Genomic DNA, 24,648 nt, shown 5'->3' with positions numbered 1-24,648 from the left:
TTGAGCTGGTAGATATGAGTTGGACCGGCTTGTCCATTGACTTGTTATATGACTTAAGCAAATCATCTCACCCCTGTGTCTCGATTTTCCTATTTGTAATGAGGAGGTAATGCTAGTTCCTCCCTTCATTTCTGTGCTTTTACTGCTTTCGCTGTCTGTGTGGACTCTTCCTTTTCTGCTCTATGGTTGTCAGTGTTTCAGGAGTTATTCCATCACTGAAGATGTTTTTAACAGTAGATGAGCCCTATAGGCTGAATTTTCAGAATAACTTAAAAGCACCCTCGTTCCCAGTTAAGTACCTACTTCTCATGGACATTTTATTTTATTTTATTTTATTTTATTTTATTATTTTTAATAACAGATCAAGGGTTGGAGTGTGTGTGGGTTCATATGGGAAAACAAACCTTCTTAGTGTTTCAGGTTTTCTTTATCTCTCAAAAATGTTCCTTTACTGCTTACACTTAATTTATTGTTTTTTCTTGCTAATTTTTGAACCACTGTTTCTCAGCTGAATTTTCTTTATGTATTTTTTATGACACCTTTTCTGACTTCAGCCTTAGAACAGCATATTACTTTGACTTGTTGAGGTTTCAGTTGGTGGAAAAGTGTGGTATTGAGCTGTTCTCCAACACCAGGCTATTCTGTAGAAAAGGACTATTTATGAAGTGGGAGAGAGTTCAAGTAACAATCAAAAAAGTACTTTTGTACAAAATCTTTTGGGAAAAGCTCTGTCGTCAAACCGGCCCAGGCTGTTAAGGCAGATGCTTGGCTTTAGTCTTTTGTTTATATTCCAACAAATCAAAGCTGACCCGTGTTGTTATCAGAGTAGAGCAGCAGGTGCAAAAAAATAACTCTGCTGCCAACTCAAATGAAAGGGTAAGACCAATACCCTCTGGGAGGTATTGAGAAGATAACAGAGGGCCATGCCAGCAACTGAATCAACGGCTCTATTTACGGTGGGTTTTACTTAATAACCTGCTCCTAACACTGGCACATAAATACTCCATTGTATTGTTCAATGCAGCCGCTGGAGAAATCAATGGAAATAGGATGGGCAGCTCTTGCTGTGCCAGGTGAGAAGAAGCAATGCCATGGAAGCATTGGCTCCTCTAACTACATGCAGGAAAGAGGAGGAAGCTGTTCTTGTATTTTACAAAATTGTGCAAATGTTTCCCACAGCTTCTTGCCTTACTTATAGAAGATATCTCAAGAGCAAGGCAAATTAATTCCCTCCATTTTCTGTTTTATTTTAATTAAGGTAGGGCACATAAATAAGCCTCAGCATGTGTGTCATCTACTGTCCCAGTGTCATGTGGCTCCAGGAGGCTCAGAGCTTCCTTGAAGCACCGGGTGCATGGGTTCAGTGAGCCTGCTGCTACACCCAGGGTTTAAGCATACAGCTCTTGTGCAGCCAGTGTAGTGGGATACCAGAGCAATGGTCTTGCAATCTCTTATTCTTTACACAACAAATAAAATATAAAGAAACCACATGGATACAGCTGAGCTCCAAACAAATGTTAACTAAAAACACACAAACGTGCAAGCCTGAATGACAGTCAAAGTCATGGTCTGAGAGCAGGTTTCTGAAACAGGGTCAGTGAGCTCCATTGCACTATTTCAGTTACAGCCACCTCCTTAGGTACACTTTCCTTTGCAAACAGCTGCCCACCTTGAGATACTCGGTAGTCTGGAGAAGAATGCAGAGGGACTAGGCATCCTGGCTGTAGTTATCATGGAGATGGGATTGGCGAGTCACAGCTTGCATTAGGGAACATGGCTGACCCAGGCAGAGGAGTTATTAGTCAGCCATATAAACTCTCCCTGTCAGCCACACAGATGATCCTTCCCACCATGAGCCCTGCACTGCCTTTGCTGTGTCTCCTCCTTGAAATATTCTTTTGTTATCATGCCAGCAAAAGTGTGATCAGACTGTGGTTAGTCAGGAAGTGGGTTGTAACAATGTATAAACACTGCTATTGACTAGGTTAGTCAGGCCACATGCTACCTAGTTTGGGATAAAACACTTTAGGCTCAAACTCCAGATGCCCCATCCTAGTTAATTTGTGCTGTACCACTCATGTATTTAATGAGGAAAGGTAGTTATTTTGTTGATTGAATGAATCAATTCATGCAAGAAATAATAGTCCTAATGGCAAAATTTCCATGCATCCTAAGACACTTTCCTGGTTTTAGTCTCCATCTCACATTTCTTATTCTGTTCTCACTCAGAAACCAGCGTCAAATAGGAAACCTGCAGTTTACAAGCAGGTGCACTTTATAAAAACAAAATGTATGAAACAGAACTTACAAAAAGAAAAAGAGAAAAAAAGGATCTTTTTATTTTGGAACTAGGCAAATTAGAGGTTGTTGCTGTTGAAAACCAGACTAGTCCCATAAGAGAAGTTCTGATGGTGAGAGTGATTAAAAAAAACTTCTTCATGAAATATTGGTTGCTGCAGCAGCATATGTCAGAATTTCTATATCTGAGTAGCTGTTATGTTAGAAAGACTTCAGTGCTTGAGAGACAAATATGAGTACAAACACAAAAATTATTGTTATTATTGTCATTATTCACTAATAACTGAACAGTTTCACAGGCTACATCAGCAGTATGGAAAGCAGTTCCTTCAATATGCTGTTAGTGTTTAATGCAATGCAAAGACAAGCTGTCATGGAAGGTAGAGGGTAGTGGCTGGGGAGCTGGAGCCAAGGGAAAAGGAGAAGGTGTTAGAACATGATGGTAATATTTTGTTAACTGATGAGGCTCTTGCTTAATCATAAACATGTGGCTTGTCAAGCTACAGGGGCATCTAGAGTGCTTTTTGGCCATTTGTATGTTCAGTGTATTGTAAGAAAAAGAAAGGTATTTAGCAAAAGGAGATTAGTTAGATGAGCTGGCTCCTGAATAGAAGTAGGATGTACCAGAGAGATAGGAAGGACATGAAAGAAGGTGTGGAACTGTTCCATGAGGTGTGGTATTAAGTGATGAAAGAAGACTAAAGAGCAAAGGTAGTTTTTCCCATTACTATGTTTTCCAAGACTGTATCCCTGAGGCTACATGATAAATCTATGTCAAATGACTTCTAAATATTCAGGAAAAATGGCTGACCCAAATTATCATGAACTTGCTGAGGCGGTGCAGACACTAATGAAAGGAATGCCACACACTGGTCAAAGCCATGTTTTGCAGCGCCAACTCCAAAGAATCAAAAAAGAAAAAAGCCCCCACCCACCCCACCCCAGTTTTTAGCTGATATATCTACTTGTTCCAAACATTCTAAGGACATGTCAGTACAAAAATGACACAAACATTTATCACAAGAAATAAAACCTTTTCTTGGCTTGCTTTTGTCTTAGCTCCATGACTAGCAAATCCAACAGTAAGAAACAGATCACAGGTTTTCTGCAAGAGAAGAATGAGCTTTTTGACAGTAAAATAAATGATTATATTATTGTTTTCATATTCAAAACCCAGTGTCATGTCATGAAGAGGCACATCTAGCCTGTGATGTGACAAGGAAGCATGGATCTCAAACACCGGATCCTTACTAAGCAGTAGGTTCCAGTTCACTGTTTCCTCTGCTAAGGTAGCACAACTATAGGTAAAATTTGCAGAAGTATCAACCTTTGGTGGTTACCACTGTTAGACACATCTATGCCTTGAGGACTCTCTGTTCACACTTGGCCTTCTGTTTGCTTCTGATTTAAAAAACAAACAAACAAACAAACAAAATCTCTTAAAATTCTCCCTTTTTATGAGTACCTTGAAAATTGAAGTTCATATTAGTTTGTTAATCATGGAAAAAAAGAGGTCAGAGAAAAAACAACCTATGAGACTTTGCGTATCATCAAGTAATTTTTTAAAAAATCTTTTTCTTAATCATAAAGTGAACTTTCTTCTCTCTCAAAAAGGACACAGAACTATGGTTTTGTCTTGAAATTACATCATTAAAAGAGAAATAAGAACCAAACCCTGGAGCAGGAGGAACAGCTCAGATACAGATCTAGATCCTAACTTTTCTACCCAGCTTCTCTTTAGTTAAAATATATATGCAATATTTTTAAGCATCCACACGAACATGTCCAAGCAACCACCACATATCCTATAAAAGTTACCATGTAGTGCATCATGAAAATCAGATCTTTAGTAATAAAAGATTCCAATCAAGTTTTATTTGATTTTGTTTATCATGATCCTATCTGTAATGTAGGTAAATGTTAAATGCTCCTTTTGTATTCATCTTCCTTTTTGTGATCTTTCAGTTTACCTTCATGTATACACTTAATATGCAAGGTTCAAAGAAAACAAAAGAATATATGCAACTCTTCCTTTCCAAAAGCCTACAACAGTAAATGATCAAGGTCTCAATATAGCCTCTGAAAGCTCACCAAGAGCTAGTTTTGCACGTGCAAAGATGGATTTATGCATATGAACCACAGCTGTATACACAAAAAATACAGAAGCATAGGAATGTGCAGTTCAGAGAGGTGTAGAAAGGGAACAAAATTGGCCCCAAAGACCCGAACCAGAAGCCTGGATACAAAGAGTTTTGGATACTCTTTAGAAGATGTTCTTATAAAAATGATTCCTTGAACTTCACACTCACAATGTGATTCTGTAAACACATTTTGTTACTGTGGCCCAAAGGCACGATGATGGACTAAAAGCAAAATGGATCAAACACTCAGTATGTTATACAACAAATATTGAGTGTGATCATAGTGCTTCTTCATGTGAACTTCCTTCAAACATTTCAAAGAATCTGGAAACCATGTTTGCAACTGTATTAGTGGTGAGCCTTGAGATTATTGTCAGTCAGGTCAAGCTGCATAGGCAGTCAATCTGAATGGTACACCTTGCAGATCTTATCCAAGAGGCCCAAAGTTGAGCTTTCTGTTGTGAAGTGGATCTCTGCCAGTAACCAGCCTGAAGATGAGTTGTTTCTTTTGAGGCTTCTCTCTGTTTTTTGGCACTAAAACAAAGGGATGGAAACAACGAAGTGTGTAAATGGCTACATGTGGATCTAAATGGCCAGAAGAGATACTAACATATTGCAGAAAAGGTCATATCTGAAAGTGAGCTGTGGCAGGGATGGTATCTTATCTGGGAGCTTGGCACAGACACCAAGGATGAAGCCAAGACCTTTGCAAAATAGACAGAGATCATAGGGAAATCTTAGGGTCAGCCATAACTGTATGTATTGGCATACTAGCTCAGAATATGACCCTGGAACCCTGGTAGTAATACACATTAAATGAAAGAAAAAGAAAAAAAAAAGGACTCAAAACACATGGTAACGTGCAACATTAATATATTCTGTTTGTGCCTGCCCTTGCCTCCACTGGAGATGTAAAACAGGTAGCTGGAATTTAAAGCAGCTAATTGATCATTCGCATTACAAATACAACACAATTATGTTTCTGAAGTAACCATATGTGTAAAGCAGACCCACCTGCTTTGTTGTAAATGTCCTTTGTTTCTGGTGTCTTGATAACTCGGCTCACTTCATTGTCTTTTGATTTTTCAAGAAAAATCCAGATTCTGTTCCTCTGCAGCTGCAGTTATTACCTGTTATCTTTTCTTTTAGATTGCTGTTTAAGTGCTTGACTGTAATCCAGGGTGCAGTAATAATCTAAAATACTAAACAGACTCTGTAGATACTTGTTGTACAAACTCTAAGCCCTGAAAAGCAGTGATTGTGTCTTCGCTGTGTACATAATATACTTCAAAGAAAATAGGCCTAGGTGAAATGTACATTTGAAGTTCATCCATGATGGTAAAAGGGGAAAAATGGGGAAGCCTCCCATAGGCAAACAGTCCAAAAGAGATCCAACCTTTTGGATACGCCAGGAGGAGCTGCGCTGAGCTTGTCTCAGCTAGAAGTTACTCTCAGACTTTGCATAACTTACGGGTGGAGTAAAAGTTTAATAGTTTCAATCAGTTTTGTCTTAGACATTTTTTTTTCTCCATGGAGTATATAGTTTACAAACCAGAAAGCTGTAGGCCCCCTTCCCTTATGGGATCCACACCCCTCATATTTGTAATAAATGAGACCCTCCGTTCAGTGTTGTAACATGAGCAGCCATACAAATCCATGTCAGAACAATCACTCTGATTGTAGTGCTTTAGGATTCACGTTTTCTCTCTACTGTTCATATGACTTTCATACTGTGTTCAGCATTTTCCTGTCATTTACTATGAACCGTTCTTGAAAGATTCTGGCTCAAAGAAAGGAGAAACTCATTATCTGGATATTAAGACTCATTGGGTTGAAAGTGAAAATGGAGATTAGAGCACACCTGTAACGCAATAAAATAATTTGCATAGACTGCAGTATACAGTGTTCAAGGTTCAAGGATTTGTAAATATATCTTTCTGCAATGCTGGATTTACTCCATGGGCAGGCTGTGGCTCCTTGCTCTTTCCATCACTGACGTTTTCTCAGTCAGTCAAGGAATACCAGATGAACACAGCAAATAACATCCTGTTACTGCCAAGTTGCTGGGTTGTGTGCGGCTTGGTCAAAGCTCCTCCTGACTCCAGTGAGAGCTTTCACTAAGAGAGGCCTTCAGGGTTTGGTCTTTGAATACCACCTGATGTATTGCATATAGGTGAAAGATATTTTTTTAAAATGCATTCATCCATTCTCATAGGACTCTCTCCTGAAAGAATGTTGCTGAACACCACTGCACAACTGTATTTAACCTTACTGACTGAATAAAGTGTTATTTGCTTCCGCTCATGACTGTGCAATGTTGTAAGATTATACTCCAGAGACAGCTCCTTTTCAGTGGAAAATAATGGAAATGTGTGTACAAATACCTGCAACGCACACACACAAAAGCATATGTGTGTGTATAAACACGTGTGTGTATACACACATATGATATTTCACGTGTGCTTTCATTTATGATGTACTGTGTTCATGGAGAGACAGATCTCAAGATCTTTATATAGTTTTCCAAAATCTCAGCGTAGCTAGAATCCCTTTTTAACATGGTTGCCTGAGGAAGTGAGGCTTTTGTGGTTATTCTGTCTGTGTATTGGCTTTTGCATTCAGCCTGTAACAATCTTTGAGTCCCATCACTAATTTTAATTAAATTTGATATGGGGTAGAAGTCCCAAAGATATGAGTTCTTACAGGATTAATGAAAACTGGCTGCCAGGTACAGGAGGAAGATCTATTAATGCTGCATCTGAAAGACAGAGTGAAGCTTGAGCTCACTGCTTTGAGACAATGAGGTGTTATGAATACCCAAACCATGGGAAAAACTTCAATCAGTGCTCACATCTTACTAGACACTAGAGAATCCAACCACAAGATACACATTCATAGGAAACCAGGCTTCATTAGTTCCATCATTCACTTTGATACATGGCATGTGATTAAAAGAAAACTGAACATATTATGTGTCCTTCCCCTTGAGGCTTCACACCCTCTAACCAGGTTTGTCTGTACATAAGGGAGATTTGAGGATTTGGCCCTAAACTAGTGAAGAGCACTTCCCTTCCAACATCCTGACTCAAAATCTTTCCAAATATGGGATGAGACACTGCTATAAGCATAGATGTCATGAACTTGTATCAAAGAAAGGCATATACAGGATGAAATATAAAAAATCACAGTTTAGTTTTCATAGGGAAAATGAGCATCATACTCTACACTTCCAATGAGGGTGTGGGACTTTATACTCACCTTGAACAATGAGCTATAATAATTTCCAAGCAAGGAACACCATTGCATTAAGATAAAGGAAGTGACTTGAAAGTTGTCAAAACCCTAGTACATTTAATAATACACAGAAATTTGGGAAAGTTTGGGTTAAAGATAAATCCAGTCCTGTTCTTGTGATTAATGTCATATTGTAAATTCTTCCTTTTATGCACAATTGTTTCCATGGGTGATACTGGAAATGAATTAAGTTGTTCTGGTTGAGATAACTTATACAGCTTTCAAAAATTGGATGGATGGATTGATTGATTAATTTGTAAAGGAAGTTCCATGCACATTACCTGAAACTATTCTTAATGTTTTTAGGGATACTGTGAAGAGCATTTGTCTGCTAAACTGTGATAGGTAAAGAAGGTTTTATAGGAAAATAACTGAAATCCAAACCTAGACAAAATGCTGTGAGAGTGCTTCTCCTCAGATCACTAATGCATATTGGTTTTGGTTACTGCTGGGGCGGAAAAACTGTGCAAGACACATGACATGGTTTATTTAACTATCCTTAACTTCAGTTGCTGAATCAAAGTGTTGAAGGATCTTTTGGTTTGGAAATTCACCTCAATAGTTATGAAGAAAGAAAAACAATAGTTTATCTGAACTGAACTTTCAGGGCAAAATTATACAGGAACTTGAACACAAAAAATGTTTCAGTTCATATGCACACATTTTCTCAGACACATTTTTATTTACACAAGTATTAGGCATGAAAATTATGTAGAATTCCAGAAACTGCAGAAGTTGCAGAAGACAAAATCACATAACACAGTACTTGAAATGTCACTCCATTGTCACCTCATGTCACTCCAGTCATCAAAAAGGACAAGAAAGAGAACCCAGGAAACTACAGGCTGGTCAGCCTTACCTCCATCCCTGGAAAGATGATGGAACAGATCATTGTGACAGGCTAGAGAGTTGAGCCTAATAAAGTTCAACAAAAGCAAGTGTAGGGTCTTATGCCTAGGGAGGAATAACGCCATGTACCAAACAGGTTAGGGGTGGGCCTGCTGGAAAACTGCATTGCAGAGAAGGACCTGGGAGTACTGGCGGACAACAGGTTGACCATGAGCCAGCGGTGTGCCCTTGTGGCCAAGAAGGCCAATGGTATCCTAGAGTGAGTTAGGAAGACTGAGACCAGCAGGTTGAAGGAGGTTATCCTCTCCCTCTACTCTGCTCTAGTGAAGCCACATCCAGTTGTGGGCTCCCCAGGTCAAGAAAGACAAGGAACTACTGGAGACAGTCTAGCGGAGGGCTACAGAGATCATTAGGGGTGTGGAGCATCTTTCTTATGAGAAAAGGCTGAGAGAGCTGGGTCTGGACAAGAGAATGTTGAGAGTGGATCTTATCAGTTCTTATAAATATCTTAAGAGTGGGTGTCAAGAGAATAGGGCCAGACCCTTTTCAGTGATGGCCAATGACAGGATGAGGGGCAACAGGCAAAAACTAAAACACAGGATGTTACATCTGAATATGAGGAGAAACTACTTTGAAGGTGGCAGAGCACTGGAACAGGCTGCCCAGAGAGGTTGTGTAGTCTGCTTCTCTGGAGATATTCAAAACTTGCCTAAACACGATCCAGTGTAACCTGTCCTAGGTGTACCTGCTTTAGCAGGAGGGTTGGATTAGATGATCTCCAGAGGTCCTTTCCAACCCCCAGCATTCTGTGATTCTGAAAATTCTGAAACGGCTTCTGAAAATGTGACGTCAGATTGATAAGCTGAAATTCAGTATTAAGTGCATACTGTTTTGTTTTTAATAAGTAATTTTACCAAACTAAGTTCCTAAGAGTGTTTTGCTAATCCTCAAGTTCTATAGTTTTCCCAGAATATATGATATTCTACCTCATCTCTATTTGATACTGTAATAAGGCATTTATCATTAATATTTCATTCATTCATACCTAATTGTCTTAAATAATTAAAACCCAAGTTAAATAAATAATCTAATATATCATTAATCTGGACAATCTCAGAAGTGTATGTATTGACTGTCAAGCATGCATTATTGCTTAGAAGTTCTTATATATCAAGTATGAGATAAATTACATTTTCTTATATGCTGGACACCTTCATACTCAGAATAAGACATTTAAATACTTCCTTACACTTTCTACCTCACAATACTAAGTCACTCAGCTTAAACATGAGACTAAAAAAATGTCATCTCTTCTAACTTGCATAAGTATACTGACTGATATGGCAGTCATCTTTTATTTGGTCAGAGTGGGACAATAGGTATCTCTTTTAATTGTTAATATTTTATACCCCCACAAACCTGCTATGAGAATTTCAGTTCTCCTTGCTGGTGGTCACTGAGTCACAGAATGGCTAGAGTTAAGAGTGGAAACCAACTGTTAATAAAAAAATAGCTACAAAAAGGCCCTGAACTATATTATAATGTAAAGCACCATTCACTGTGATAAACTTCCTAAGGCTTTGTTTTTTTAAGCAATTCTCAGTAACCTGTCTCTCTCCTTCTCCCTCTCTAAGTATATATATATGGAGGGGAGGAAAGAGAGACTTGTAAAAGTTACATAATTTATTTTAAATGACAGAGGAAAACAGCAACCCCAGACATCTTCAGGCTATTCTTTGCAATGGAGACTCCGAGTGTTTCTGTTGACTCTTTCTTCTACCAAACTAGTTGCTGGTATGAGCTTCTACAAAACTGGTCAGGCTGTGCTCTCAGTGGAAGTTTTCTCATTGGCTTCAGTTAGCGAAGAGTTTAAGCTTCACAAGTCCATTCTGTTTTTCATCCTCTTTTTAAATCCAGGGTGAATTCGGTGAATTCTAGCTGCACACACATGCCATCCTGATGTCTAATGTTTTGGTTTTGCAGACTTTGTGGCTTTCAATTTAGATTATTTTTAACAGTTTTTTTCTGTGTTTTTATATAAGATAACCATCTGAAGCCTTTATACTATTTAACAAATTACTTTCCCAAACCCTTGAAGAATGTCTAGTGGTTATAATTTATATTTTTAAACTTTGCAACTTCAAACCATTTAAAGATAATATAAAATATCAAAAGCACTTGTAACTGGGTAATTTTGTATACCTTCACTGGAATGATTGAGCATGTGATAAATAGATGACATTTTTCTAAAACTTCACCTAAATGGTTTTGGGTATTTTTTAAAGCATAAATAAAACAGAGGAAAGTTTTACTCATGGTGCTAATGCTAAGTGGAAAGGAAAGTTTTTGTCACCTTGAAGAGGGAATACTGTCTTGGGTGTGGTGTCACTCCAAAATGCTGTTTCTGTTACACCAATGACTGTCTCATTTACAAGATCTTTGACAGTCTGAACTTTTTGGTCATTTGAAATGTCTGATCTGTGATACTTGTTACTGAGAAGTGTTATGGACACCACTGACACAGATTAGATAAGAAACTAGGTCAGTTGACAAGTTATTCCCTGTAACATTACCTCCCTGTAGCATTAACATATGGGTCCTTTTGTTTAAGGGAGTTTCTGAAAAAAAACTATTACTATTTCATTTCTCAAAGTATGGCAGTTTTCCTGTTTTGCTCTGTCAAGGGCATTGTCTTTTAATTCGGCTTAATTTCTGGTTACAGTTCGTTCATTTATGGAGGGGCAGCTGTTGAAACTTGCTTCTTGCATATGCAAATCAATCATGGTAATTTTTATCAAAAGAAAAGTTTGTGGCAGTGGAAAAGGGGTTGTGGCAACATGTTCTTGATTTTAGTTGCATCTTCTACAAGTGGAATTGTCTTCCTCACTTCAACTTCAGTGGATTTTTTAGCTTAGGGTTTTTTTGCCATTTAGCTCTTGGACTAGACATTACTCACTGAGCAAGCTGTTCAATTCACTTACAGATCATGATTTTGGAAGGAACTGGCAGAATGAGTATCAATTCCAGCAGCAATTTACTCCACCAGCAGCCTTCCTGGACAGATGGATATTCCACGTGCAATGGTAGGAGGAATTCAATGGCTCTGAGACATGTTTTTGAGGTGAGGCAGAGGGAAGAGGCTACTGTATTTTTAAGCACGTAAAAGTAGTATTTTTCAGTAATAGTAATTTACTGGAGTTTCACTTCTGGTAAGAAAAATTTCCATTTGTTACATACTTGTAAAAAAGCTGAACTCACAACACTAAGTTTCTGAAAGTGACCAGTTTATTGTTCATTTCTTTATTGGTTCTTTTTCTTAAAATGAATTTAGTGGTCTTGAAAGTGCCGAAAGTTCCCTCTCCTCAGTCCAGAATTCTTTCTCTCTTACCTTTATCCCTCACTCCTTCTCTGAACCAACATTACTGTTCAATGCTAATCGCCCCTCTGGCTTTCTGAGGGAAGAGTCTTTTAGCTCCTTCACTGTTTGCTTTTTCAGCTCAAATTGCTAGATAGCTTTCTAATTAGACTGACACTAGAGCACTAGATAGCCTGTGATCTGAGAACTGTTTTTTTCTTACTGTTTTCTGATTATCTGACTGTACATATGAAAATGTGTTCATATATATCTTCAGTTTCAGTATAATAATACAGATATAGACATAAATCTACATAGTGTTTAATAAAATTTTTAAATTCTTTTTATATCTCAGTCAACAGACAAATCCATACTGCAGTTTTCCTTCTAATCCAAACACTGCAACAAAACTTACAAATAAGGTACTCACTCAATGGAACTCTTGTTCTTTTTTATGTGTAATTTCTAAATACACAAAAATACAGAAGTGTGCACTTAATAAATGTGCTGACCTGTCCGTAACAGATTCATGGGGAAAAAGCCCTGGCTGAGTTTCACTTTGCACTGGATTTCATGAACAAAAATGGTGGGTTCTGTTTACATGTTTCTAGTGTGGAACTCCTCAGGATTCACTCAGGTTTTAGAGGAATGGGAAGCCAAAAGCTCAGACCATCCTCTACAGTCATTCATTGCTTCACCTTCTTTTATTTATTTGCTCTCGCACTTTAAGGCCCTCCATTTACATTAGGAGTCTAGTGGCCTCTGAAATCTCTTTACCATTCTGAACTAATGGGAGTAGAAAACAACCTCCTTTTCATGGAATACTTGATGGCTCCATCAAACCTTTATTCTCTGACATACCACACTCTTAATCGTTCCCACTCTCACTCCCCAAATCCTTCAACAGGAGGATGAGAAACAGTCCTGCAAACTTGGTAAAATACTGATGCAGATCTTCTTGGCCAATATTGACAAAGAAACTGATGGAGCTTCTTTGTGTTTACCTGAGAACTAGCACTGGGCACTGTACTTCAGCCAAAGAAACCTGAGATCTAGCTGGACCTAAGGGGAAGAGATTTCCTAAAACATGACCACTCTGTTGCTTGTGGTCCTCTAGCAATACTCACTGTTGTCAGCATTTCTCCGAGGTGCATGGGTAATCTTTTTCTTGGGGAGACTGAGAACAGACTGGTGCCACATCTACTGTAGAGCTAGGCCTTGGCAGTATTTTCTCCTCCCATAATTCAACCACCTCTGCAATCTCTCATTTCTGCATCCCTAAATCCTTCATGAACTTGTGAGAACTTTTTCACACTGCTGTTTTTGCCTGACATACTCCATTGTCCTCCTTTCCCAAGGAATGAATTGCACTGAACTCCTTTTGCCAGTGCTTCTGTGAGGGCAGACCAAAGCAGTCTTGCCTTTACTCTTATCTATTTATCCTATCCCCACATAAAATTTCTTTCATTTGCACATGTAAATTATCATCATGCAATGACGTCTAACTGAGAACAGTTTAAAAGATTGCCAAGAAAAGATTCAGACATCCTAACAAGAAGATTAGACAGTTTCCATAAATAAAAATGGATTTTACAACTGGATTCAGAAATCATCTTATCTGTCCACAGAAATAATACGCATTCATCAGAACATGAGCTCTATCAGGAAGTTGTGGGCCAGACTGACAAGCTTTTATGGTGGAGCAATATGAAAGTGCCTTGGCTTTTTTTTCCTTTGATTGAATCCCACAACTCTTAGTCAGTCCTTATTAAGTCATTATTCAAAGAAAACTTCCATGTCACATTATGAGAATTTTGCAAGGCTTTTTCCATCAGTTTCTGATGCACTAAAATTATTTTCCAACCAAAGAATCAACATACTTTTTGAACAGTCCTTCTGTAAGCTATCTCCCATTAACGCATTTTGGTTTATTTAGCCAATATTAATCAATTAATTCCTACATACTCAATCTGCCAAGAGAGGTGTAATGCAATAATTACCAGTTTTTAACTGGAAAACTGAGGTAAAAAAAGTAGCAATACTTTCTCTAGCAATAGCTACTGAGATAGTGTCAAAGATTGAGAAAATAATCTAGAACTGTGGACTTCCAGGGCATGCAATTCACCTATAGACCTTTCTTGTCATCAACATCATCCCATGGTCATAACAAATATAGTAAGTACCTATTTTCTTTTCCAGTGTCCAGCAGCTTCTATGGAACCCAGTGGCATGAAATACACCCGCAGTATTGGACTAAGTTTCAAGTCTGGGAGTGGCTGCAACATCTCCTTGATACCAACCAACTGGATGCCAACTGCATACCCTTCCAGGAGTTTGATATCAACGGGGAACATCTGTGTAGTATGAGCCTGCAGGAATTCACTCAGGCAGCTGGGACAGCAGGGCAACTGCTTTACAGCAACCTTCAGCACCTAAAATGGAATGGTAAATAGATTTTAGGCAGAGATGCACATACAGTGCTCTGTATTCTAGGGTATTCAGAAATCAGTTATGTTCCTCAGAGACCTATCTGGCAGATCTCATTTGCTTACAACTCACTCACTGTATTGCTAAATTGCTTAGCTATGCCATAAAAAAAAACACCTCAAGGACTGTGGGAAAGGGTATATTTCCCACTCCAAAATTAGCTCTCTGGCTCAGCTGTAGCAGTAGCTGCTTGGAGATAATACCTTTGATTCTTTTGTACTCATTGTCACATGTTCTAGTCGCCATATGCTTTCTTGCAGGCCAGTGTGGAAGTGACATGTACCAATCTCATAACGTCATTGTGAAGACAGAGCAAACAGGTGAGTAACAGTTTGGTAGCTTGTCGGTTGATGGTGACAAAAAGAGGAAACTGTCCATTCCTATAGATATATTTATATATATATATATATAATTCCAAGAGAGATATCAAAAAAATACAATGGAAAATGATGACTCAAAATAAAAGAAGTAACACAAATATCAGTCAACGACTACTTTTTTAAGTTTTAGGTAGTACCACTGTTTCTTAGTTTGCATATGGCTACTTTTCCTGGGAGACATCTGGAGTCTTGCAGTCTATAGATGTATCGCAGTCTATACTGATGTTCATAGTTGGCATAGTTTTGCAGTCTATACTGATGTTCATAGTTGTCATTGTTTGCAGTGCTCAGCGAGTGCAGCTTTGTAGAGGACTTCATTGTACGTCTCATTCAGCAGACTTTAGAAAAAATATTTTCACAGTATTCTTAGTTTAAAAAAAAAGTTAGAGAGAAAAAATATTTTGTTGTGAAGTGCTGTTAATTCTTGAAACATGAAGAAATTTCCAAACAAAAACACTTTGAGAGAAAAAAGATGTTATATTTCAATTTCTTCACATGTTTCAATGAAACTGAAATACAGGTAGTATTTTTGATTGACCAAATCTGTGTTTTTCCTGTGGTAGGTGTTTTGTTTTTTTGCTTTTTTTTTTTTTCCCCTCAGTGTGTTCATAGTTAGATCCCTTTTCTCCAGGACTTCGTGTCATGAAAAAAAGAGCTCCAGCTCGGTCCAGCCTTTCTGTTCAGGCACAATTATTTTCCTGGTTCTTTTGCCGGACCACTTCTGTACATATCCAATCATTTTCTATCACACCAGTGTCAGCCTCTCTGTATGTTGGTGTGTTCATGAGCCACAATTTAATATCTTCTGGCAGAATGAATACGGATTCATGGCACGCCATGTCTCCAATAAATACTACCAGTCTGTTTATTCAGGTAACCCAGAGGAGCCCAGCCTCTTCAGCCAGGGACACTATGTACCTTCTTGCAGCAGGCAAGCATTGCAATCCGCAGTCCATTCCTTGCCTGTACTGGCGTAATGTGGGTGGTGTGCATGTATCAGCCTCAATGATTGCCATATAGGAGACTACAGTAATTCTTTAAGTCCCAGTTTATGAGATCTTGGTATAATATTGATTCCTTCTCCCACTAGGGATATACAGTGCAATGCAAAGTACCTCAGCTGCACATTCCGGAAAGGTCATAGCCCAGGACTAACTAATGGTTCTTGCTGGGCTGAATAAGGAGTGGCATGATGGGGCACTGGTTATTCTGACTACAGACCATAGGAGCGGGTTTAGTTTCTACATGAGCAGAAGCAGGTGCTGTGGATTGGGGCCGCTGGGGAAGGGACTTCTTGTGAACCTACAGGAATGGGGCTGGTGGTTTAGAGTGGAAGCCTGCATAATCCTAGCAGACCATCACGGTTGCAAAGACAAGTGCTGAAAAATGGCAGAACAGGGAGACAAGCTGTCTCCCAGTGTTTTGGCTAGTCAAAGCTTGTTTTCTGAGGCAGCATTAAGAAGATGAGGTGTCCAAGCAAACAAAGGGGGTATGATACTGTAGGAACACAAGCTCTGGGTGCCCAAACATGCAGCTATTATTTAGCATACTTGCTAAATTCCTATGTCATAAGTGTCGGCCAAACATGATAATTTAACTGTAACAGAGTCGAGTGGGTTTTTTTGTTGTTGATTTTGTTTGGTTGGGTTTTTTTTTTTTAATTTCATTTTTATTAACATACAAAAATTGAGTAAAAATTTAGATTTGAACTTTATACCTCACCATTTATGACCTGGATTCAAAAGAAAAATATAGGGCTTTAAGGCTTCTGACATCAAAAATGCACTCTGAAGAAAGCAATTCCTGATCAATGTATAGGTCATAAAGATGATGCTTCTGCTCTGTTTATGTTGATCCATCTGACCAGATTGTGACGAAAAATTATTCCTCTTTAATCATGAGAGTGTTTTTTAGGTTAAGGATGGAGACTCGAAATGTCTGGAATAAAATTTCCCTTCATCTAGGATAAGGCTTTGATGTTTCTCACTATGTGCTTACACATACACATGAAGCTCTGTTTCAGAGGGGACCTTTGAATTCCACCATTATAGAAATTAGAATCATTATAAGCATCCTCCTATTTTACTAGATATTTGAGAACACTTTCATCTCTATGGCACCAAAGCACTGTCATAATCATCGGGGGCAGAGAATTCAGTTCAGAGAACTGAAGAGCCTACTACATTATTTCTAAAAGTCGGTGCTTTGTTGCCTCAGTATGCAAAACCCCATCCGTAATTTGAGTGAAAGGATATAATTTCATACATGGACCCTTCATGTCTTGGTTCCCTTCACAGCTCTTTTTTTTTGTTTGTTTTGTTTTTGTTTGGTTTGTTGGTTTTTGTTTGTTTGTTTGGTTTGGGTTTTTTTTCCTCTTTTTCTCATTTCTTATTCCTTTGGGGCTCAATATTTGCCTCTGTGCTAAAAAATGTTCTTTTAGTGATCTGTTTTTCCTTTTGATACTTTACCTTCAGATCCATCATTAATGGTGTCCTGGAAAGAAGATAATTACCTGTATGACAGTGGCTATGGTAGCACAGTAGGTAACTAACATCACAGTATTTCATGTATTTCTGAGATGGTTTTATTGTTGTCTAAGGCTATTACTTTAAATGTCCACTTTTTAATTCACAGAGCTATTGGATAGTAAAACATTCTGTCGTGCTCAGATTTCCATGATTAATCACCAGCCTCCTGGTAAGGAACTAGCAATTATAGTGTTAATTGTTTGTCACTTGTCGCAGAGCTGTCATCTGTGTGGTCTTCTGTTGTAGGGTTGAAACTGAGTCACCATTAATTTTAAACCAAGCAATACTGATTCTGATAGCTCTTTTAGCTATCATTATTACAATAGCTTGTTTCAAATAGATGCTTCTCTCCTCTTTCTGTAAAGACAAAGAAGATAAAATAATCTGTGACCTCTGCATATCTTTTAAAGTGCCTGAGTCAAAGGGGAAGATATAAGTGTCAGAGAGATAAGGTGTTCCAGCTGCACTACACCTTTCTGTGGTGCAGCTGAGTATGGGCAAATGAGTGCCATGTTCCTCACCAGAAATGGCTGCTTTTCCCTAGTGAGCCAGTGGTTCATGCTGAGTAAGTTGCTAGGTTTGGGGTCAGCCCAGCGGAACATTAGGGCAGGCACCAAGTGCTCTGCCCAACTACACCAGTAGAAGGGTTTAATACTGGACCTCATCTCAGCTAACAGTAGGGCAGGCACTGCATGCCTCTTCACCTGTCCACAGTGCTTTCATGAGGCAGAGATACAATCTGCCTGCTGAAGAGGAGGAGAAAGAGCAAATCCATTTGCTGTAGTGCTCGGTGGAAGTGCAGTCAGACCACACACATTGGGGTGCTCTGTGGACCATGTCCTGGGGGCAGGCATCAGAGGCAGAGGTTAGAGAATGAGGAAGTGGGAAAAGAGGAGAGGGAGAGGGAGAGGGAGAGGGAGAGGGAGAGGGAGAGGGAGAGGGAGAGGGAGAGGGAGAGGGAGAGGGAGAGGGAGAGGGAGAGGGAGAGGGAGAGGGAGAGGGAGAGGGAGAGGGAGAGGGAGAGGGAGAGGGAGAGGGAGAGGGAGAGGGAGAGGGAGAGGAGAGGAGAGGAGAGGAGAGGAGAGGAGAGGAGAGGAGAGGAGAGGAGAGGAGAGGAGAGGAGAGGAGAGGAGAGGAGAGGAGAGGAGAGGAGAGGAGAGGAGAGGAGAGGAGAGGAGAGGAGAGGAGAGGAGAGGAGAGGAGAGGAGAGGAGTCAGGGGAGTGAGAAAGGGGGGAAGGAAAGGCAGGTCCTTCTTAGGAGGCTGTTAAGCAAACAGATCTGAAGGAGAAAGCAGTCGAAGTCATGGGAGGATAAGAAAAGAAAGCACACTTCACGGTGCTGTCTCTGCATTGGGGGTAAACCTGTGCCTCTGCAACCAGGTGGCAGTCACGGCCTCTGTGCTTGCCCATTGTCTGCATCCCCCAGCCTCCCAGCACAGCCAGACTTGCCAAATGACACACGGTTTCAACTAATGCATTCAGCAGTAAATTTAAAAAATTAAAAGAGAGAGAAAACCTGACCAGAAAAAGAAAACCACCAAACCTTAAAAAACCCAAACCAAACATTTTGTTTACTTCCTTTGCTGCTTCCATCGGCTCTCACAAGATGGCTACCAGGATTTCAGAGCTCTCTGACAGGACTGGGGACCTGTTAAGATCCTGGCATGGTGTGTTTACCTGCTGACTGCTTGAGCCTAGAGCTAGGGTGGCATGCCAAGGGCACAGCCTTCTGTGAAAGCTAAATTTGTATATCCTGTAAAAAATGGCTCATTCCTGAATCATATGCAAATACTGTGCAACCTTTTGTCGTAAGTTTTGCAAGACAGCTTTGTTGAAACTGCATTTTAATATGTCAGGTCCTCGCCTCCTAACATGGCATGTTTGAAACTGGTCTCCACGCAGGAGTGAAGGCAATGCGGGAGATTATTTACACAGCTGAAATACAGAATAAATCACCATCTAGGCAGAAGACAACTGAATTTCCAAGAATAAGTCTCCAGCTAAGTGCAACATAACAGACATTTGCAAGTGAATTGTGGAATTTATGTAAGAAGGGAAATAAAGGACTGGGTGGGTCCTTCTGTCCTCATCTGGACTTTCAACAGTTTTTTAATAACATCAGGGGAATCATAATCTGAGAAAAGGCAGTGAAATAAGCCTCATTTTATTTATCCCCCCTCCCCCCCGCAAGCCGAGTGAGGTTCAGGCTAGTTCTTGCTCTTTGAGAGTGAGAAGGCAAAATGACTCAGAGTGCATTTACTGCTTGGGGGTCAAGGACAATAATTATGTCAGGCACAGAATATTGGAGGTTAGGCTTATCCTCATTGACCTATTCAGTTTATGTTGCCAGTTATGTATGAATAAAGCAAGTGTGTGAATAGCTTTGCATTTACCTTTTCACATGCAGTTATTACAGTTGCTTGTACAAATCCAACAAGTTTTTATGCAAATGAATATTTCCTGTGAGTCATTTTCCCATGCAAATACCCAGTTTCCATGAAAACTATTATAATCATGCATTCATAGAAGCTGGGAAAATGTGCGTGGGACCTAAAGCTTTGCTTTATGGAATTCAGGCACAAAGTATGCTGAAAAGCAAAGGGGCTCCCTCACAGGACTATCTCTCAGGATTTTAGAAGACTTAGAGTGATCCAGACTGCTGTGGTTTGAGGGTGAGAGGGTTGAACACGCAGACTGTGAGGTAGGTTACAGTCATAAACAGGAGTAACTTTTCCTTTTCTTCATTTCTGAAGAAATGCTTGTGCCAGAAACCCTATTCCTCCTTTGTTTGGCTGCAAGTGATAAAGTACCATCAATAAGAAATGGCTTGTTTCTATGGCTCTGAGCCATGAAAAAATATATGCCCATCCAGCTGCCAAAACTCCTACCAGTGCAAACCCATTTACTCACCCCGCCTCCCCCAAACAGCCACATTTTGCCAGTTCATTATGTTTTAGGTAGGTAGGTGTTCTGTGCATCAGTACCAGTGCATACATTTCACATTAGATCATCTCTTCAGAAACAAATAAGCCCCCAAAGATACATGCTTCTGCAAAGACTAAGACATTATGAGACAATTCAGGATTCCTTTTATAGATGTCATCATCTTCTTTTTCTCTCTCTCACACATAACATGAGGTGAGGTATTTGTTAATCAAATTTAGGTTTCAAAAGCCAAATGTTTACCTCTGCATTCATTCTTTATTCATCAATGGTCTCTTTGTGAAATGTGCTAATTAACATATAGTACAGAAAACAAAACTCTCTCCCTCCTCACTTAGATTACCTTCTGAAAAGTTATTATCTTTAAAAGAGGTAATAATTTTTTGTGGTTTTATTTCTTTCAACCTGCTAGTCAATGGAAAGACTTTAATAAAATTTACAAATAGGCTTCATTTTCCTTCTCTGCAGATTCTTCAGATGTGAAAAAATTGCAAGATCATACACCAAAGTCCCACACCAAGAAGCACAGTAAGTTGACATCCATGTTTATATGGTTGGTTGATTGAAGGTAAATAAATACATTAAAGCAAATCACCTTTGGGAGGGAAAAGGAGGTATTTTGAAAACAAAACTTGTTAGATCATTATTGTGATTGAATCCTCCAAATATCTGACTGCTTCTAGTACTGTTTGCTCATGTTATTTTTGACTCAGTACTGTTATACTTTTCAAATTGTTTTTATCAGTGAGGGCTTATGGGGAAGCAACCAGAAACCAGTTTCCTCTTCCTTATGTTGAGCTGAGCTGGTGGACTGGAGTAAAGGAATGATGGAGAGGACCCAAGATTAAATCAAGAAGGTCTGTGCATGGGAATGGCCATGCTTGTGCCTATACCTGCCAGGTGCAGTATGCACCAGAGACCCTACTCAGCAACTCCTTGCAGACCTTTTCACACATGGTGTCAAGAGCAACACCTGCCCCTCATTCTTGCCACTTTCTTCTCCTCTGATATGACAGTCTTTCCACCCCCCTCATCCATTTTTTCTAGTAGTTTTGATTCAACTTGACTCTGAAGGTAGGTTACCATAATTGTGATTTCTGGACATAGTTCCATTAGTGTACTTTACTGAGTTTTTTATGCTGAAAATACCTTGTGTATGTCTTTTGCATCCTGTGTCATTCTCCATTTATAATAGAAAAATCTTAATACTGGTCCTTCACTGCATTTTGTAGTATTTGAAGAGAAGACTGAGAGATGACCTCATCACAGTCTGCAACTTCTTCAAGGAGGGCAGCAGAGGAGGAGGTGCTGATCTCCTTTCTCTGGTGACCGGTGACAGGACATGAGGAAACAGAATGAAGCTTCACCAGGGGAAATTCAGATTGGACATTAGCAAAAACTTTTTCACTGAGAGGGTGGTTGGAGACTGGCACAGGCTCCTCAGGGAGGAACCAAGCTGGTCAGAGTTCAAAGAGCATCTGGTCAAAGCTCTTAATCATGTGGTTTAGTTTTAGGTAGCCCTCTGAGGAGCAGGGAGCTGGACTCGATGATCTTTATAGGTCCCTCCCAACTTGAAATATTCTATGATTCTAAGAACTCAACCACAGCCTTGGCATGCTGGGCTAATCCCCTACATTTCCAATTTCTTCAGTACTGTTCTCTATCATGATCTGCTGAGTATGTTAAATGATATCCAGATAGACTAGGTCCACCACATTTTGTTGGTTCTAGAAAACAACTATAAGAACAAAGAAAAACAATGGATTGGTTGTCTGAAATCTACTTCTACTCACGTTGTACTGTATACTGTTTTCTGTTTAGCTTTACATCTTTGAGTAGCTTCTTTCATTTTTAATTTGTTCTAAACCTTTACATACTTTTGAAGCCAGACCAAAGGACTGCTATCTTTCCAGCCCACCTTGTCACCGTGTTTGTTATTCTTCATTCATAAACTACTACATCTGGCCTGTTGGAAGTTTTTTGTTTTGTTTTTTTTTTCTCCTGGGTTTTCTTATGCCATCTCTACAGTAACTGTGAAATGGATTTGTGCTTGAACTGCAAGGTCTGCCTGCTCAACTTAGAAATCTGGTTTTGCCTTTTTTGATATCAGAGTAAAATTTTTTATACCCTTTTTACATACAATGTTGACTAGCCAGTTTTGTCACTATCACTCTATCCACTCTACACCTTCTTATTCAAGTCTGCCTAGGACCAAATATTCATTGATGTGGAATTACATCTCATGTCAGTTTAAATGCACGGAGATTCAGTCCCTGTTTCACAATTATCTTGGTCATTTCATGTACTGCGCGATAATATCAGGGTACATGCCATGCTGTAGAAGAATATGAAAAAAAGGTGAAAATTAGATGACAGGAAAACTTAAACATGTTATATTCAGGGCAGAAACAGTGCCAAAGGCAGAAGGAGACAGTGGGTGATTTTGACTCTGCTCCCTCTGGTTGCTGGGGCTCCTACCAGCTAGCCATGAGTCTCAGACTGCCAAAGGCTGACACTCATGTCCAGCCTTAGTATAAAGACTGTCAGTGTCTTTTCCCTATTTATCTCTGAAGTGGAGCTTCTGTGCTCCAGGAACTACTGCTTCTCCCTATCAAATACTCATCATTTGTAGATGACCCACTGTAAGAATATGACATAAAAATGGCAAGCATAGCCTCATCTTTAGACACTCCTTCCTCCTGCCCCTCTTTCCTCTTTCAGACCCTCGAGGAACTCATCTTTGGGAATTTATTCGAGATATTCTTCTCAATCCTGAGAAAAACCCAGGATTAATCAAGTGGGAAGACCGGTCAGAAGGTGTCTTCAGATTTTTAAAATCTGAAGCTGTGGCTCAGCTCTGGGGAAAGAAGAAAAACAACAGCAGCATGACTTACGAGAAACTCAGCCGGGCTATGAGGTGAGCTGAGATTTTGCTGTAGAAGACTGGGGCACATAAATATACTACCCGGATGGAGAGCCTGGTTGACTTAAAAATGAATTGTCAGCAGCACCACTTGCTGTCTTTGACAGCTGAGTCTCTCACACTAATTTTTGAGACTGTAATGTAATGTCTTTTCTTTCCCCTCCTGTGTATAATATACATGTTATATATACAATATACATTCTGTTGCTGTCCACCCAAACAGCCAATGTAGGAAGGAAACATGGTTTTATCAAGCTGAAAGTTCATGTGCTACTGAACTGGGAAGGCTTAAATGGCTCAGTAATAGCCAGAGACCTTGCTATTTCCAGCAATGTTCAAAAACTGAACGTACCCCTTAACTGTTTACAGTTACAGTTTTACAAATCCCATGTGAGGATTTTATTTTCTCTTTGCTTTAACGTTTTGAGCAGTTTTGCATCATCTGTGAAAGTTCAAAATGTATTTTAAATGAAAGCTGAGATTCCTTCCTCGTCTGATTTCAGATCCTGTCTCATCTGGAAAAATCCATGAAATCTCATAAGAGTATGTAATAAATATGGCAATATTCTGTGACCTGAAATATGATGAAAATTCAACCTAAGAATTCAACCTCTTTGTCTTTCAGTTATAATAACCTTAGGTGTTGTGTATATATATATATCAATAGAAAGCAAAGACTTTTCAGGTAGCTGACGAACTGTCTAGTTGGCAGTGGCCTTTTAGGACTGTAGATGAATTTAATCTTAAATATTTTTATATTTTTTTTTTTAATTTTAACAGATACTATTATAAAAGAGAAATCCTGGAACGTGTGGATGGTCGGAGATTAGTATATAAATTTGGAAAGAATGCCCGTGGATGGAGAGAAAATGAGAATTAACTATGTCAAGAAATAACATTTAAAACACCTGGCTGTAGATATTCAAAGACTATTTTCTTATATTTATGTACCAAACTGGGGTGAAAAAACAATTCTACTTCTGTCGGGAAGAAGGAACATTATCATTATTGGTGTTAAAATCATTTTATTTGAAGTATGTCCTGTATGGGGAGAAAATGTACACAGTTTTCTGTGATATAACATTATAGAATGACGATTATTTTTCCTTTCTTGTGAAGTTTTTATCTTTTTGTTTGTTTGTTTTGGTTTTTTTTTTTTAATCATACAGGCATAATGTGGTTTATGAGTCATGCAAGGAAAGGGAAGGAGAGAAATATTAGGGCATTTAGGATGATCATCCACTTTAAAAAGTGGCTATAAGTGGAGGAAGCAGTAAAGCATCTCTGAGCCAAGCACTCTTCTTCCATATCTGTAGTCAGCTGGTTCATAGATTTCATTGCCCAATATCACTTGTTTCTTCCCTCCTCTGATTTTTGAGTGTTATAACACCTTGCTGGCTTCTAGTTGCTTGTGTTCAGTTAGATGGTGGGTTCCTCTTCAATTAGCTTA

The 24,648-nt window shown here is 39.2% G+C and overlaps 1 protein-coding gene across 4 annotated transcripts in view; it reads left to right on the top strand.

Annotated features, from left to right (window-relative positions):
- The window catches only part of EHF (ETS homologous factor), a 31,813-nt gene extending 7,509 nt beyond the window's left edge, over positions 1 to 24,304 (top strand). For 2 of the 4 annotated variants that reach the window (XM_005500228.3, XM_065064883.1), the window contains 8 exons: positions 11,566 to 11,665; positions 14,137 to 14,382; positions 14,685 to 14,744; positions 17,279 to 17,347; positions 17,439 to 17,501; positions 20,744 to 20,803; positions 22,997 to 23,192; positions 23,979 to 24,304. In XM_005500228.3, the coding sequence (XP_005500285.2) occupies positions 11,569 to 11,665; positions 14,137 to 14,382; positions 14,685 to 14,744; positions 17,279 to 17,347; positions 17,439 to 17,501; positions 20,744 to 20,803; positions 22,997 to 23,192; positions 23,979 to 24,078 (891 nt within the window). In that variant the 5' untranslated portion in view covers positions 11,566 to 11,568 and the 3' untranslated portion in view covers positions 24,079 to 24,304. Of the gene's footprint in view, positions 1 to 3,531; positions 3,556 to 11,565; positions 11,666 to 14,136; positions 14,383 to 14,684; positions 14,745 to 17,278; positions 17,348 to 17,438; positions 17,502 to 20,743; positions 20,804 to 22,996; positions 23,193 to 23,978 lie in introns of those variants that run through there. The other 2 variants (XM_065064884.1, XM_065064885.1) reach the window with 2 other exon arrangements.
- The last annotated feature ends 344 nt before the right edge of the window (positions 24,305 to 24,648 follow it).

Source organism: Columba livia, chromosome 5 (genome assembly GCF_036013475.1).
Source record: "Columba livia isolate bColLiv1 breed racing homer chromosome 5, bColLiv1.pat.W.v2, whole genome shotgun sequence".
Classification (NCBI taxonomy): domain Eukaryota; kingdom Metazoa; phylum Chordata; class Aves; order Columbiformes; family Columbidae; genus Columba; species Columba livia.
This window is presented reverse-complemented; position numbering and strand designations above follow the sequence as displayed.